The sequence below is a fragment of the Bos indicus x Bos taurus genome, chromosome 10, assembly GCF_003369695.1.
Source record: "Bos indicus x Bos taurus breed Angus x Brahman F1 hybrid chromosome 10, Bos_hybrid_MaternalHap_v2.0, whole genome shotgun sequence".
Taxonomy (NCBI): Eukaryota; Metazoa; Chordata; class Mammalia; order Artiodactyla; family Bovidae; genus Bos; species Bos indicus x Bos taurus.
Window position 1 is genome coordinate 79,577,846 of NC_040085.1, and position 17,262 is coordinate 79,595,107.

The following is a 17,262-nucleotide window of genomic DNA, read 5'->3' on the forward strand; positions in this document are numbered from 1 at the left end:
GCTCCTCTTTGGCCCCAGTCATAAGGAGCCAGCCAGGCCTGCTCATCACTTTGCCCACCTTCTCCAAGGACCCTCAAAACACCTCTGCAGCTCAGCTCCTGGGCCCCATCTCTACCCCCCTCCACTCCTTTGTAGGAACCAAACCTCTCTTTGGGAAGGATGGTAGGTTCCCATAGCAATGGGCCTTTTAGCTGTTTCCATGGCAACCAACACCCAGACCATTTAGTTGCTAGTCAACTGACAGCTGTAAGTGAATAGGATTCAGTTTCGAATCAGAGGGATAGGCCAGAGGAGTCTCTTCGTAGAAGAAAACACAACCACCCCAAAATGATTCAACTCTTCTAAAGACTTTTTAGGTAACATCCATGGAGATCCAGCACAACTTTCTACCGGAGGTCACACAAGACTGCTTCTACAGTTCCCAACACACACACACACACACACACACACACTCTCTCTCTCTCTCCTCAACTGAATATCTCAGGCCTTTAAATCCCCCAAGTTCTATATCCTATTATGTCTCCTTCCCAAGGACCCTTGGGGACATCCTCCAAGACATTTTTCACACACAACACTTTCCTCTGTGTCAGCGCTCTTCCTATGTACCATGACCCCGTTCTCACGCTAACCCAGTCATTTAAGCAGTATTTGCTTTTCAGATTGACTGATGTGAATGGCTAATCCAGAGCATCATCCCCTAGCCCAGACCTCACCTATGGCAAGTCACTTTCTTATGTCTGTGGGTGTTCCTAGAGCACAGACTGTTTTACCAACCTTTGCAAAACATGGTTAAGATCAATCTGTTTCTTTTTAAAAGTCAACTAAAATTTCAAAACCAAACATAAGAGATTAGAAATTATTCCATGCTCGTTACTTTTCATTACTCTAAAAATTTGACTAAATGCCAGGCCTCCCACCTAATATTCTCCCAAACTCAGGATACTAGGCATTGAATGCCCTTTGCGGATGGTGACTGCAGCCATAAAATTAAAAGACGCTTACTCCTCAGAAGAAAAACTATGACCAACCTAGACAGCATATTAAAAAGCAGAGACATTACTTTGCTGACAAAGGTCCATCTAGTCAAAGCTATGGTTTTTCTAGTAGTCTTGTATGGATGTGAGAATTGGACCATAAAGAAAGCTGAGCACTGAAGAACTGATGTTTTTGAACTGTGGGGTTAGAGAAGACTCTTGAGAGTCCGTTGGACTGCAAGGAGATCAAACCAGTCCATCCTAAAGGAGATCAGTCCTGAATATTCATTGGAAGGACTGATGCTGAAGCTGAGGCTCCAATACTTTGGCCACCTGATGTGAAGAACTGGCTCATTGGAAAAGAACTGACTCATTGGGAAAAACCCCCAATGCTGGGAAAGATTGAAGGTGGGAGGAGAAGGGCACAACAGAGGATGAGATGGTTGGCTGGCATCACCGACTCAATGGACCTGAGTTTGAGTAAACTCGGGAGTTGGTGCTGGACAGGGAGGCCTGGCATGCTGTGATTCATGGGGTCGCAAAGAGTCAGACACGACTGAGCAACTGAACTGAACTGGATTTTATTTATTTTTGACTCTGCTGGGTCTTCATTGCTGCGCAGGCTTTTCTCTACTTGCAGCGAGTGTGGGCTTCTCACTGTGGTGGGTTCTCTTGTGGAGCACAGGCTCGTGGGCACAGAGGCTTCAGTAGTTGTGGCTCGCAGGCTCTAGAACAGAGTCTCAATAGTTCTGGCTCATGTGCTTATTTGCTCCAAAGCATGTGGGATCTTCCTCTGTCAGAGACTAAACTCCTGTCTCCTGCATTAGCGGGGATTCTTTATCACTGCACCACCAGGGAAGCCCCACCATCATATTTTTTTAATTCACTGAGGTCTGGGGTTTCTCTACCCTGGAATTCATGCAGAAGAGGAGCTGTGTAAGCCTCCATGGCTTGCTCAGTGGACTAGAAAAGTGAGCATCATTGGAAACAGCATGACCTTTTTGAGGGGGGCGCCTATGAGCCCTCTGTATGCAAGATGACCTTTCAAACTAATCCCCCCACAGGAGCCCTACCCAGCTCTCTGCTGCAGGCTCCATGTATCCTCACAATGGCCGGTAAACAGTTCTAAGCTGTTGCGTGACCCTTCTGCTCTGACCGAAGGATATACACTAGTGGAACTGCTTTTCTTCTGTCTTCTTTCAGCGTGAGGGCAAAAGTATAAAATGCAGGGCAGGGAGCAGTTAGCCTCAAAGGAGCCCAATGATATGAGAGTCTTCGGGGAAGGAGAGAGAGCAGACACACAGGAGAACTGAGCTCTTCTCCTGTACAGAGGATTGCCTCGTCTTTGAGGGGACGTGTCATCACACAGCAGATTGAACCTTTTGATTTTCCGGCTCTGTCTAGATGAGGGACAGTGTCTATGTCTCTTAGAATAGCAGCTGATATTTCCCGATTGTATACTATGTGTCAGGGTCATTCTAATGTTTTATATGTAACATCTCATTTAATCCTCACAGCTTTACTGTTATTATTTCTAGTTAACACATAAGGAAACTGAAGTACACAAAGATTAAGGGATTTTAAGATCCTACTGGTAATCCTTGGCTCCTGGGTGGCTCAGATGGCAAAGAATCCACCTGCAACACAGGAGACCTGGATTCGATCCCTGGATTGGGAAGATCCCTTAGAAGAGGGCATGGCAACCCACTCCAATATTCTTGCCTGGAGAATCTCCATGGACAGAGGAGCCTGGCGGGCTACAGTCCATAGGGTCAGAGTTGGATACAACTGAGTGACTAAGCACACACTGGTAATCCTACTGATTGATGAAGCCAGGATCCAACTACCAGCAGTCTGAAGGCACAGCACCTTCGGAATCCATTTAAGTCTGATAAACCCAGGGTCCAGCACAGGAAGACAGAGTGGGCTGTCCCTTTAGGCACAATGTGACAGAATACACAAAACATCCTAGCTGGAGTACAATGATTGAATGGCTCTGGGAATTAACTGGGAAATCTTGGCTGCTGATAACTTTATTCCCAATGTATGGCTGTCCCCTGGTGGTTTTCCTGGGAAACTCACAAGCTGAAGAAATCTAGTGAAAATAGGATGAAAAGAACCAGACTAAATGATTTATTTGCTGCCTAAGCACTCCAGCCTAAAAGAGATGACCTTCCAAGGGCCACATTACCGACTCCTTTGTGAATGGGGTTGTAGTCCCTGTGACAGCTAAAAGCTGATAGATAGTGCATTGACTCAAAACAGCAAAATATGCCCATGATTGTACTTGTACTTCAAGAGCAGGACACTCCAAGATGTAAATAATTAAGCCAGTACTTGCTACAACTTCTCATTTCATCTTTAAGCTTCTGGACTTTCTCCAGGGCAGAAGGTTCCTGAAGATTACTATGCTTATGCCAACTTATAACTTCTTACTTCCCGCTCCCACCCCAAATTCAGTTCCCTTGACCTTGCGATGCTGCTATTCCACTAGGCGATGCTTGCCTTCACTGTTTCTTTCCAGCACCCTTGGTGGTATAAGACTGTGCAAAATGAAGCAGACAAGGTCATTTTATGTCAGACAGAGAGATGAGTCCTGTGGAAAGGGAGAAACAGCAGTTTCTGAAAGTCATGTCTTTACTGTACTTGGGGATCATGGGACTGGATGTTCACCTCCCATGGATCTGGGGTAACACACTGGGTAAAAGAAGTTGTCCACAACCCAAATGCAGAAGAAGATTGCCAAGTGTTTGTTTATTCAAAGAGACATGCATAAAGAGGTCCCAAGTTAGTATTGTTAAAAAAAAAAAATCAAAACACCTGCTAATCAAATGCTGCAATTAATGAAAACGACCTAAGATAGAAAAGGAGACATGAGCTAATCGCAGAGAAATTTCGGTGACGCCGCTGCAGAGCAAGTCACGGCCAGAGAAACAGTTGGAGCTAGTGGTAAGGAAGCTCACTGGCCAGACGCACTGAGCTCAGCGAGGCACATGGAGACGAGGGACTTGCAGGCGTGATCCCAGGTAGACGGATGTGGTTTGGAACCCATCCTCTGCTGCAAGGGCTGGCAGCCCTAGGGCAAGTTATCCAGTATCCCCCAAGCAGCTTCATTCAGGTTCTGTCCGGTGACACCCTCCTTATTCCAAAAGCAAAACAACAAGACAAAAAAAGTCCAAACCAAAAACAAAACCTGCCAAAACCAACAAAAAACCTCCGAAATCTGAAGACAACTGAATCAATCCCTGCAGTCTCACTTTCTCTTGGAAAGAAAAGTTGGATAATCCAACCCTTTTACAAAGGATAATACAAGGGTGACAGTTCCAAGCTCTCAGGAACAGGGTCTTAGACGCTTTTGGAGGTTGAGAGGCACAAAACGGCAGTCTGAAAATTCCTTTCATCTCATGGCACTGATTGAGTTTAGACTTGATTTCTCCTCCCCTCCCTCCGCCCATGCTCTCTCACCCCCAGATGGACACATTGGCACTGAACAGCTCTAGGCTTCAACCTCTATTGGGATCTGCCAGCAGAAGAAACGTTGGTTTTTGTCATCCGTGAGTTCCCACTCCACCACCACTTTTATCTGGAGAAAGAAAAAGAATCAAGAAAAATGAAGCTAGGACCTTGCCTCAATCCAGAATGGGTTTACCTATGAATTTTAACTATGAATCCTAGACGGAAATTGTAACAAACTGTCTATTCCTCACACTTTTCTTCTTAAATCATGCTATCATGAAGGCTGTTTGGGTGGGATGCAGGCACAGCCTGTGTCCTTAAGCTTAGAAGGGTAAACCAAGTTCCACGTAGGATTTAGTGTTAGTAGTACCGCATCCTAGTCTAGTTAGCCTCTTAAGTAAAATTTCTAAAGCATTCTTTTTCCTCTTAGATCAATGATACATAAATGAAGGCACCCATGACAAAGAATTTTAAAGTTAAACAATTTCACATGCATTTTGACAACATGATCCAGCTTCTCCCAACTTTAACTATGAAGAGCAGAGAGTAAATAGTTCGATTTCTAGGTCTCAGGAAACTTACTTATTAGCTGAAAAAAGAAATGTCAAAGCACAAAGGATGTCCAAAGAAGTTTAGGGTTGTATGAACACTTTCAGGGACAATGACCTTTGTGGCAATATAGCTTTGATTAATGTCCTTAAGCCATTTTTTGACATTATACCCCTATAGAGATCTCTGCCTTGACTGGTTACACTAGGAGCTGTCTCCTTTTTTTTTTTTTAATTTCCCCCAAGGCTGGGGGAGGGGGATGCACTGTTCCTGGAAGTATTGCAATACCAGGTCGATTCGTGGAGTGGACGGAGCAAGCTCCTATTCCAACTTCCTGCTCCAAAAATTCATTTAATATATTGTCCTTGGATAGAGAATGTATCAGATATTAAACTGATAAGAACAGATACTATACTTGTGAAACTTGTTTGGTAAGTTTTTCAAGACTAGTACACATTAACTACTGTTTCACTGACTGCACACATTAACATAATTTGAGCTGGTTTTCAAATGAAATGCCACTTAAGCTCTGCAGAGCAACAAAACTAAAACAAACAAAAAACAAACGAAATGTCACTGAACAATAACTACCATATATTAAGTGCCTACTCTGTATCGGGTCCTAACTAGATTTAAGTTACTGAGGCTCAGATATACCCATGATTACACAGCTGGTCTGCAAATTAATCTGCAAATCTGTCCCTGGCCTTTAGCGCCTCTGATATCTCTCAAACACAGACTCCCTAGGGGCTTCCCTAGTGGCTCGGATGGTAAAGAATCTGCCTGCAGTGCAGGAGACCTATGTTTAATCCCTGGGTTGGGAAGATCCCCTGGAGGAGGGCATGGCAACCTACTCTAGTATCTTGCCTGGAGAATCTGACGGACAAAGGAGCCTGGCAGGCTACAGTCCATGGGGTTGCAAAGAGTTGGACACAACTTAGTGACTAAGCACACGTGCGTGGTAAGCACAGACTCCCTATGTTTGAGTCTTTTTAGAATGTTCTTTAATTACTGGCTGTTTCTATGGAAAAAATGGCCAGACTGCTCCTGGTTGACTCAATCTCCTTTTAAGAAATGCAGCTCTTTTTCTTCATTGAAAAGAGTAGTCCCTTTACTTTCTCCATTCTTACCAAGATTCATAATTGTTAACACAGGCCCATTCTAGCAGGCTCTAGCTCACCTACTCCTCAGATGAAGAGGCAGGTGTAGCAGTCAGAGGTGAGGGTGGGGGTGGGGTGGAGGAGAGAAAGCAGAGAGGAAAAAGCTACCACTCTGCTATGGACCTCACACATGACTGCTCTCTTGTTAAGAGATTAATGGAGAGATCAGGTTTTTCTGGTGACAATGGGACAACTACTTGAAATCTTGAACTATCTGATACCTAGCTAAAATTTTGTAGGGCTTCCCTGGTTGGCTTAGTGGTAAAGAATCTGCCTGCCTATACAGGACGCATGGGTTCAAGTTCTGGAGAGGGAAGGGTCCCCTGGAGAAGGAACTGGCAACCCGCTCCAGTATTCTTGCCTGGAGAATTCCATGGATAGAGCTTGGCAGGCTACAGTCCATCGGGTCGGAAAGAGCTGGATATGACTGAGCGACTAACACTCTCACTTTTCAAGCATTAGGCAAGAGACAAAGAACGAAGGGACACAGTGAGAACTCTGCACCTCACGATTCCCATACTCCTTTCCCTTAGGCATTCCCTTCTTCCTCATAGAGATGAAGGATTCCTGTTCTAATCTTTTCTTCCTGCCCCCTCTCCTCCAATTTCCAAACCAGTCACAGGACTTTCAGTGTTCTCAACCACAATTTTACTTACGGAGGGGTATTCATTCTTCACGGGTAGTTTGTTCACGTAGTTATAGGTCTTATCTTTTTCGATGGGGCATCTGATTCCAGACTTACAACCATCAGACTCAGGAATGGGAAAGGGAACTGGGATGCCCATCACAATGCCATGTACCACAGCCTTGCTACTTTGAGACTGAGTATCTAAGAGGGAGAAAAAAAAAAAAAGAGAATCAGATAGCGAAGGAAATAGCCTAGTTCCAAACTCTAAATAAAGAATTCAGGCATAGTCTCAAGCAATGGCATTGCTGTGATGGCAAACCGAAGAATGTACCTCTTAATTCCTAGGGTCTATTTCTCTTTGCAGTTACACTTAGTACTTCCGTGAATGCTATGCAGAGAGTAATCACTCGGAAACTTGAAAAATTACTGAATTATACATAAATAAAACTAATCAGTGGGGGCTGTTTTCTTTGCTCTTAACCCCACCTTGCTCTTCATTGCCTTTCAGTTTCTTAGAAGAATCAGAGCTATCTGGATAAATAACTTTATGGAACAAGCTAACTGATTTTTGGCAGCCAATTTTCTGTTTACTATATGCATCAGATTCTGTCAAAGTGTATTGTGCATCTTAAAGAGTGTGGTCTCTGAATTCTCAAATACTCTGTCCTAAGGATTCCAATAAAAATTAAGAATAAAGTGGAGAGACAATACAGAAAGAGAGACTAGAAGTCTCCACAGAAATGCCATGGCCTGTAACAGAGGCGAAAGCAGTTACTCTTTAGAAACTGCGTAAGAGAAAGGTACATTTCTTGCTCACCTTTACCCTCCAAAACAAAAGGCAGGAGGAATAAACGTAATAAAATTAGGGCAATTGGAGTTATGAGCTATTAGATTCTTCTGGAGATCCAGAGTATTGGCTCTGTTTCTTTCTGTCTCCCAGCTGGGAATTGCTTTTATTGAGAAGATACATTTTTTGATTTGGAACAATAGAGGGGATGGGGTATTTCTCCAGGAGAGATAATAACTCTAGGATTTAGAGCTGTCTTTAGGCTTATGAACAAGAGATGATAGGAACTCTGAGATTTTTTTGTCTAGTTCCAAAGGATAGAAAATGAGGGGAAGATTCAGAGCAGCTGCCCTTTTTAGAAACAGAGATTTTACATTTGTCTAGATTCCTGGGAATCTGAAGGAGATAAATAAAGAAGAAATAAACAAGTTCCAATAACATTTCTTCAAGTTGAAGAAGAAACCTTGGATTTCTTGGGTCAAGAGTAAGTTCCCCAAACCTTACAGAGGCTAAGTATTAATTGCTCCTATATTTTCAGGCAGAATATAGACTTAATAACTGGAAGATATAGTGCTTGAAATAACATTTTGGAAGAGTTCTAAAGTTTACAGAGTTGGGGTTGGTACTAACAGTCTGCAGTCTGTAGCTGAAGAGTTGACCTTCCCATGAAATCTGCTGTGTAATATGGAGCTTATTGTACTGTATTCTCTGACCTGTGAACACATGGAAATCCCCTTTGCTTAAAGGGAGTCTGGCAACTACGGGCTCCAAGAAACAGGCATGGGGGACCCAGTATGAGAAGGGTGTGTAAAAGCATGGTGTCCACTGAGAGGGAGGTCAAGGAATTCCTGACTGCAATTCCCTTCTCCTCACCTTCCTACGCTCACTCCAATTCCTAGATTGATGTCACGCTTTAAGATGAATTTGAAGGTAAAAACCACTTTTACTTACTACTGGTGAACGTGACATTAACACTGTAAGACTGTCCTCTGTGCAGTTTGCAAGGCTGGGTGGGACATGGGCTCACATTCACTTCCTTTATAACTCCGACCCAAGAACCTGCAAAAGAAGAACAATTTGTTTGGATGGGAGGGAAAACAAATCACCTCGGCTGTCTCCTACCTAATGGGAAGGTGCTCTGCCTTCCCAATGAGACCACTGGGACCAGCAGAAACTGCTCATATTTGACAGGTGGAGGGGAATTAGGAAATGGTCGCGTATACACAGCCAGCTCCCTTGCTCTACAAGCTGGGAGGGCTCCACCAGGGAAAACCATCCCCACCCCTCATTCCTGACACAGGATCTGAGAGTGGCACACAGGGCTTAAGTGATGACTCAAGGCACATAGCTACTGTTTCCACTTGGGATCTAAGGCTACTGTTTCCAGTTGTAATCTTGAGACTGGCTGCTCTCTTAACTGTCCTTCCCACCCCCACCCACCCCTGGTCTTTCAATCCTGCCCTGGTGGCTATCCAACTCATGGTCTCTGAGGTTTGAATACTGCTACCGATGAGAATAGTTTCAAGCACACATTTGAGATACACAGAGCAGAGGTGTACACTCTACTCTGGGACCCATGTTCTTCCAAATAAGTGGTTGGAGGCAGGGAGTGTGACTTTTTTCCCCTGCCAGTCTAAATAAGGATAAAAATACTCTGACCAAGAAAAGTTAAGCACAAATCTTTAAGAATCTTCTTACTCCATCCAGGCCCCTGAAACCAGACAGCTGAACGGGAGAGAACAGAAGTAAACAGCTGGGTGAGTTTAAGCTCCGCCACTCATGCCACTGCTGAGAGCTAGACTCGGATCTGACACCTGGCCATGAGCTCGCTGGCTCCATTAAGTACTGTGGAAACTTAAGGCAAGATACTTAGCCTCCCTGGGGCTAATAACAGTACCTACCTCAGAGGGTAGGTGAGCTAATACATTATAACTCTTAATAAGTGCTTAGAACATAGTAAGGCTATACAGGTATTCACCATTACTATCATTATACTGGGGCAATTCCCAGGTGGCTCGAGTTCTAAAGAATCCACCTGCCAAAGCAGGAGACACAAGAGACATGGGTTTCATCCCTGGGTCAGGAAGATCCCCTGAAGGAGGAAATGGCAACCCACTCCAGTCTTCTTGCATGGAAAATTCCATGGACAGAGGAGCCTGGTGGGCTACAGTGTATGGGGTCACAGAGTCAGACACAACTGAGCGTGAACACACACACACATATCATCATCATCATCATACTGGCATTTAGTCCATGAATTCAATCTAGAGCAGCTGCTCCTGGGTGGGTTAGCAAGTTCCCCTTTGACACAAAAGGTGAGCCTCTCACCTCAAATTTACTTTGTGGGTAGAAATTCTGGATCTAGACAATAGAACAGACTGTCTCAAAAGTACAGTGTATGAAAGACAAAGAAAATGGCAGGTTGAGAGCATTATCTTGGGTGGAACAGTTTCCTTGTTTTGACTAACATTGCTCCAGCTAGTTCTGTAAACCATACTTTGCTGTCCCCTATCCCAACTTGCTTCTCCATCATGGCAAAGTCCTCAAAACATAAATACAAGATTCTTTTCTCTAAGCACTCTCTTCCACTCTGTCCTATCTTCTAGGACCAGGAAAAAAAATATCCAGAACCTTAGTCAACAACTTATTAAAAAACCAGTGCTTATGCTGAAGCTTTCAACTTCTAGTTTCTATCAAGGCTGGCTCACATGATCTAGGAGGTACTGAATACTCTCAGTACCCTCTACTGATCTGGAGGGTAGTACTTAGCTACTTCATTCAGTTTGTTTGTTTTTTTTTTTCTTGACAAGAGGTTCTCGGCTTTCCAGTGTCAACAGAGCAAATTTCTCAGTCCTAACTCTCAAAAATTGCAAAACTAGTTTGCTCATTTCTGACTTGAGGAAATACCACTTTAGGATAAAGGAGGCAAAGTGGGACTCAAAAAACCTTTTGATGTGGGCACTGAAGTTTTTCCATTGTATTTCCCAATTCAAAAGTAAATTGAAAGTCTGTCACTGAAACTCTCCTTCCCTTAAGAAGTTCTTGCCATAGGTGTACACCTGGTTTTTTCACATGAGCAGACCAATCTCAGGATTCAGTTTCCTTAGTTTTTTTTTTTTTTAATGTTAATGCTACTGTTGAAATCCAGACTGACTCACAAACACTCACTAGTTTCCTACTGCTTATGAGCTGTAAGAGCTTGGGCAAGTTACTTTATGTGATGGTTTCAGACTGCGAGAGTTGAATGAGTTGATAAAGATAACATAGTGTTTTCATCCAAAGTTGGCCACTAAGTTTAATGGAGGTAAAGGCAGTAATGTGAGGTGATAATACCATCTTTCAAATGCCAGTCTCCTAGTTCAGGGGAGCAGCATTTGTTAAGCATTAATAGGCCCACAATTTTTATTTCTTGATCACTCCTAGCCCTAGCCCCCAATTCTGCTCTTGCCTCAACATGAATTTTGGAAATATAGTGGAGAGTATTTATTCCCTCATTTACTTTTCCAACAAATATTTATTGGGCAGTTACTATATTACCTGGGCACTGGGTGTGAAGAAGCACATTTACTCTGGTTGTCATTATGCTGTGTGATTGGGTGAGTTACTTAACATCTCTGAAACTCAATGATTGACTATGTGTGTGCATGTGTGCTCAGTCATGTCTGACTCTTTGCGGCCTCATGGACTGTAGCCCGTGAGGCTCCTCTGTCCATGGGATTTCCCACCCAAGAATATTAGAATGGGTTGCCATTTCCTCCTCCAGGGGATCTTCCCGACTCAGGGATCAAACCTCCTCTCTTGCATCTCCTGCATTGGCAGGCAAGTTCTTTACCACTAGTGCCATCTGGAAAGCCCATGATTGATTACAGGATCTCCAAGTTTCCTTCCAGCTCACAAATTTTATAAAGTCAGTTTCATTTCTCTTTCATTTATCATTACACCTCTCCACTTCAGAAAAGCTCTGCTCAAACATTTAATTTGGATAGATTTGACTGAAGGAACTCACAATTTCTACCCCATTGTATTTCTCACCAAAGATTCCAACCACAGCTCCAAGAGAGGGTTATGCATCACAAGTTGCGACCAGAAACAAGAGTTTTATAAATAGGAGGAGAAAACTGGAAAGAATTAAAAGTGCCATCGCCCAAAAGGAAGCCCTAAAGGAACAGCTCGTGAAAGGAGAATTGACTTTTGATGTGTCATCAGAAGGGAAATGTAAAAGAAAAGCAAAAGGAGTGGGGACTGAGCGGTCACCCAAGACACAAGGCATAAATAAAGAGAAGTTTTGCACGGCACCCCTGACGCCCCAAGCGGCAAGTGAACCTTCGGCTGTTTGCCCCACACACTTTGGGAAACTTCAGCAAAATGCCCACCTCCAGGAATGTGCTGGGACCAAAACATGGGTTGATGAGATAAAGTTGTGAGAGGTCGCGTTTTATCCAGGCCAGCACCTTGTCCCCTACCCCAAGCGACTCCAGCCCACTCCACGAAGGGTCCGAGGCTGAGCCTGGCTGCTCGCAGGACCCGCCAAACCCAGCCCAGCAGTCTTAGCATCAGATTCTGTCAGGGGCTCCCGCAGAGTGCGCGGGAACTTCGGACTGGCCCCGGGGCTCACCGCAGTCCTTGAATTTCACCGGCTCGGCCAGGGCGGAGGCACTGAGTGCCAGGAACAGGAACGCGACAGTCAAGAAACGCATCGCTGCTGAGGCTCCAAGCTCAAGGAAGGGAGAGCCAGCAGTCTCGGTCACAAGATAAAGTCTTCAGGGATGGGCCGGGCCGGGGGAGGAGCCCAGTCAGGCGACTGGTCACTGGCCAGCGGGGCCGAGGCCTGTCCCCGCGCCCCCCCTCTCCACCCCGGGGACACGGAGCCAGACAAGGGGTCCGGGACTCTCGCAAACTCCGCCCATCCGCTCCGCTCAGCCGCAGGGCAAGCGGGATCCATCTTCATCCGGCACGCCTCCTCTCGCCAGCGCTCGGCCTGGGCTTTGTGAGTGCGTCCCCACTTCCGCAATGGGAGCATTTCTACCCAATCAAATCCCTTCTCCTTCCTCATCTCCCAATAGATGTGCTCAGGGGCGGGGCTTCCGTGGGTCCCGCCTCCCGAGGCCCAGGAGTGGAAGGCGATTGGGGAAATGTGAGGGGGCGGAGCTTACAGAAGAAAATGGCGGCCGTCCGAGGGCTAACAGCTGTGGCCCTGAGAGTGGTGACTCCCTGGCAAAGGAGCAGGTAACCAAGCCTAGAAAAGCACCTGGTTTGCCCCTTCAGGACTCAGGAGAAACTAAGGCTCGCGGGGGAGGTGAAGGTTTGGCGTGAGGCTGTCAGGTGGAGGGACTTCAGGTTTGGCTTGAGGCTGTCCAGGCGGGGGCACTTCAGGTTTGGCGTGGGGCTGTCCGGGTTGGGGGACTTCAGGTTTGGCGTGGGGCTGTCCAGGTGGAGGGTTCTAGGTTCTCTTCTGCTCCCAGTCTCACCCTCCTCCCTTGCGCAGCAGGCTCCTCGCGGCCTCCCGCGGACCCCGGGCGCTTCGGGAAGTGTCGTCCTCTAGCCCAGAAGCTGGCGAAGGGCAGATCCACCTCACCGACAGCTGCGTCCAGGTGAGAAACCGGTCGCGGGGCAGGGGTGGTGGGGGGAGGGGAGGGGGATGACTTCCTTTTGGCCCACTCTTCTTTCTCTCCTTGCCTGGCATTCTTGACCCTCCTTCCTGCATTTCAGAGGCTTCTGGAAATCACCGAAGGGTCTGAATTCCTCAGGCTGGAGGTGGAGGGAGGTGGATGCTCCGGATTCCAGTACAAATTTTCACTGGATACAGTTATCAACCCCGACGACAGGCAAGGAGAAAGGGGTGGGTCCTCCGAGAATGTGCAGAAGGGATAAAAGTGTCTCCAATTTAAGATGCACTTTTATTCCACATTTTAAACTTCTGCTAAGGATAACATCGCATCACCCTTCTCACACAGTGGGGATACAATGAAGATTTGTTGCCTTGATTCAAAATAACTTATGTCATAGGAGGAAAATTGGCCTAAGTCCATAGGGTCATTGGTAGAGAGTCAGGATGGACTAGAAAGTTTCCAGGCCTAAATTTCTATACATTCCCAGTATTCTTTCCATTAAATCTTTTTGCCTCAGAGAAAATCAGCACCTGTTAGAGGTCATAAGGGAAGCTTCCTCCGTATTTTAGAAAACAGGATGGGCATCTCTGGGCTCAGAGGGTGTTACGTTTCTGGTGTTTATGATGTTCATTAATGCCTTCCTCCCTTCTTTTCAGGGTGTTTGAAAAGGGTGGGGCAAGAGTGGTGGTTGACTCTGATAGCTTAGCCTTCGTCAAAGGGGCCCATGTGGACTTCAGCCAAGAACTGATCCGAAGCTCATTTCAAGTGTTGAACAATCCTCAAGCGCAGCAAGGTTGCTCCTGTGGATCATCCTTCTCTGTCAAACTTTGATGTGATGACAAGTGACCCGGAGATTGCTATCATCTGACTGATTTGAGGCACCTGGGATTAGAACAATTCTAGAAGTTTCCTTCCCATCATGACCCTCTCTCAATTTTATTTTCCTTTAATCGAGGATGTTGTTTCACCACTATTTTCAGAATGTGAAACTTTTACTCTTGATTTAATTTCTCCTACACAGTTGTAAGGCCAAGCCTGTGGATGCTGTTACCTAAGATTTAGTAACTGGTTGAAACCAGTATCATCTGTAGCGCCTCCAAGGTTCTAGGAGTTACTTCTCCGGCCTTCAGAGCTACTTGTACAAATGTGTATAGCTATGTATAAAAGCTTCGTTTTAAAGAAAGTCCTTATTTATTTGTGTTACGGATCAGAATCACAGATTGCATAGCTTGAACACTGTGTTACTAGACCAGAGAGGATGAGAAAGCCAAATGAAATGTTATCTTTCTGTTTTGCTATTTATTTATTTATTTATTTATTACTTTTATTGAGGTATAGTTGATTTGCAGTATTGTGCCAATCTCTGCTGTACAGCAAAGAGACTCAGTCATATACGTGTGTACTTTGCTTTTTATTTTCTCTTCCATTATGGCTTATCACAGGATATTGAACACAGTTCCCCTGTGCTATGCAGTAGGACCTTGTTGTCTGAAATGTTATCTTTTTCATCTCACCCTTCCTTAATGTGCTAGTTTACTTACCATTATTTTCTGTGCACCCCATTCTTCACTTCCCATTTGTTACAGCAGATACATTTTCTTCTCGTACTTAGGAATGTGTTAGATTCACAAACCCAATAACCCATCACCCAGAAAAACTTGGACCTAAACCTCACTGATACTTGAATCATAAGTTTGAAAATAAGCTCCATACTCTATATTCACACAAGACATTTCGTGATTCTTTGCTGATTTAGTGACTGAATCTTTTTAGAATATGTTGCTTTATTTATCTTATGGTGTGAAATGTTTCTGGTCTCATTGTATAGCTGGAAGTTGTCCCTTTGTTGATATAGATAATAGACACTTGGATTTTTTTTTTTTTCCAGTTTGGACTATAAAATGCAGGGGGCCCATTTAAATTTGAATTTTAGACAAACAGAAAATAATTTTTAGTATAAGTGTGTCTCTGCAAATAGTAAAAATTATTTGTTGTTTATCTGAAATTCAGATTTAATTGGGTATCCTGTATTTTTATTTGTTAAATTTGGTAACCTTCCTTCAGAGTCTCTGAAAGAAGAGCTTTTTAGCCACAAATTCCAATGAATTTTAAAGTACTTGTTTGGGTATAGTACTTAAATAGGCTAAGGAGCTAGAAACAACCATAGTATGTATGTGACTGTGTTGGGGCAGCCAGAACTGCATGCTGCTGCTGCTAAGTCACTTCAGTCGTGTCCGACTCTGTGCGACCCCATAGATGGCAGCCCACCAGGCTTCCCTGTCCCTGGGATTCTCCAGGGAAGAACACTGGAGTGGGCTGCCATTTCCTTCTCCAATGCATGAAAGTGAAAAGTCAAAGTGAAGTTGCTCAGTCGTGTCCAATCCTAGCGACCCCATGGACTGCAGCCTACCAGGCTCCTCCGTCCATGGGATTTTCCAGGCAAAAGTACTGGAGTGGGGTGCCATTGTGGCAACAGACAACTAAAGGAAAAGGTAAAAAGCACCACCATGACAAATGATTAACAACTGCTAACGTTGGGGAAACCACAACCAAGCTGACTCTGTAAGGGCTACTGGTTAAACTCATCTTTTCTTTGAGAGCCTAAAAGTTCGTATCAGCAAATTTTGCATTCTGGAATGGATTGAAACTTTTCTAGACTTAATTAAGGTCATTCAATAAAAGAATTATCCATAAGAAAAATAGAAATACAGAATCTGAGACAGAAACTTACTTACATTTTCAATGTGGGAAAACCTAGGACTTAGAACAAACCTATCGTGTGTCTGCAGTGTATACAGACACAAAAGGTCACTCAGAAACCTGAGCAGGTTTTTTTCTTAGCAAATTGCCATGGAAAAAGTCAGAAAGCAGTGTGTGGAAGCATCTGTGTTTACTAAGCCATTGAAAGTGGCTGCCAATACCTGGGCCTAATAAGGTTTTCAGCATAGACTAAGTCCTTTCATCCTCCTTGAGAAGAGATTTTGTTACATTTTAAGTGTTAAACCTCTTCTCTGATCTTTTTGTGGGTTAGCACAAACATAGCTAAGCTTTAGTTACTCCATAAACCATTAAGTTCTAGTGGTCAGTTAGGCAAGAACAGGATCTCTTCCAAAGACTGTATAAATACCTCCTATGAATAGAAGAATTGAATTTTGTGTTTAGAAAAAGTGGGTTTGGGAGAAATCAGCTTACTTCATCACATTGGGAAAGCTTCATAGGGAAGCCTGAGGTGGTGACAAGAGGTCTCCACTGGAGGAGGGCGATGTAGAAATTTTAAGAACACAGGGCATGAGGAGATAATGGCATCAAGGGGACAGTGGGCAATTGGCTTGAAATAAACAGTGATGGTAAAATAGGTTTAGGATCTTCTGCAGGCCTTTCTGACCAGATGCCCTCTTCCTGGCAGGCTGTAAAAGCCAGCAGACATTTTCACAAGTTTTGTTCACTGTGCAGTTCATTTAGGTAAATGTTACACTTTTCCGGGATCAGTTGGAAGATTTTTTGCCTCCCCGTTACTTTGAGGGGAGGTTATCAAGACCCCATTTATTGTAGAATTGGTTTTATTTACCTTCATGAGCTAGTGATGCCTGGGGTAGCATGCCCCACCGTTGTAGCCAAACAATTGTGCAGGAACTGAAGGCATGAGACCCTTCCTTGTTTTATGTTGTGAGTCTTCATGTTGTTGGCTGTTAACTGTAGGTGTCCCACCTGCCCTTAGTCTCTGTGTATGGAAATGTTGACCAGTTACAGGGGATTCCGGGATAAGAGACTAGGAAGGACTACTGAAGTAGGTGTCCAAGAAGATACTCTTCTTTTTCTTCCGAGAATTGCGCCCCATTCTTTTGGTCTTTCGTTGTAAAGCATAAGAGAAGGGTCAGAGTTTGGCTGTGACATCCTGTACAGGGAAGTGGGCAGCACTGATGGTCAGTGCTGGGAGGGGTAGCCCTCCCCTGAACTCAGGGCCCTGAACTGACACCCTTCAGTGGGCGGGGTCTAAGTGTCCCTTGCAACATGGCTTTGCATGTCTGTCTCAAATGCAGGAAACTCCTCCACTTTTGTAGGTATCTAGCATCGGAGAAGGCAATGGCACCCCACTCCA

General features: G+C 44.7%; 2 protein-coding genes and 1 non-coding gene across 4 annotated transcripts; 1 reads left to right on the forward strand and 2 right to left on the reverse strand.

Annotated features, from left to right (window-relative positions):
• Positions 1–3,701: 3,701 nt before the first annotated feature.
• On the reverse strand, positions 3,702–12,513 carry NPC2 (NPC intracellular cholesterol transporter 2). The gene is made up of 4 exons (XM_027552431.1): positions 12,170–12,513; positions 8,506–8,613; positions 6,796–6,968; positions 3,702–4,557 (listed from the first exon to the last, which is right to left on the reverse strand). Exons 1-4 carry the CDS (start codon positions 12,249–12,251, stop codon positions 4,471–4,473), a joined length of 450 nt encoding a protein of 149 aa, XP_027408232.1. The 5' UTR covers positions 12,252–12,513; the 3' UTR covers positions 3,702–4,470.
• Positions 5,234–5,419, reverse strand: LOC113900555. The gene has a single exon (XR_003513192.1). It is a non-coding gene; the product is annotated as a U2 spliceosomal RNA (small nuclear RNA).
• Positions 12,514–12,670: 157 nt separating the features above from the next.
• Positions 12,671–14,891, forward strand: ISCA2 (iron-sulfur cluster assembly 2). Of its 2 annotated transcripts, none has more exons than XM_027552428.1 (4): positions 12,671–12,780; positions 13,040–13,145; positions 13,264–13,379; positions 13,820–14,891. In XM_027552428.1, exons 1-4 carry the CDS (start codon positions 12,716–12,718, stop codon positions 13,992–13,994), a joined length of 462 nt encoding a protein of 153 aa, XP_027408229.1. In that variant the 5' UTR covers positions 12,671–12,715; the 3' UTR covers positions 13,995–14,891. The 2 variants fall into 2 exon arrangements, with proteins under 2 accessions (XP_027408229.1, XP_027408231.1); XM_027552430.1 differs by having other exon boundaries at positions 13,043–13,145.
• The last annotated feature ends 2,371 nt before the right edge of the window (positions 14,892–17,262 follow it).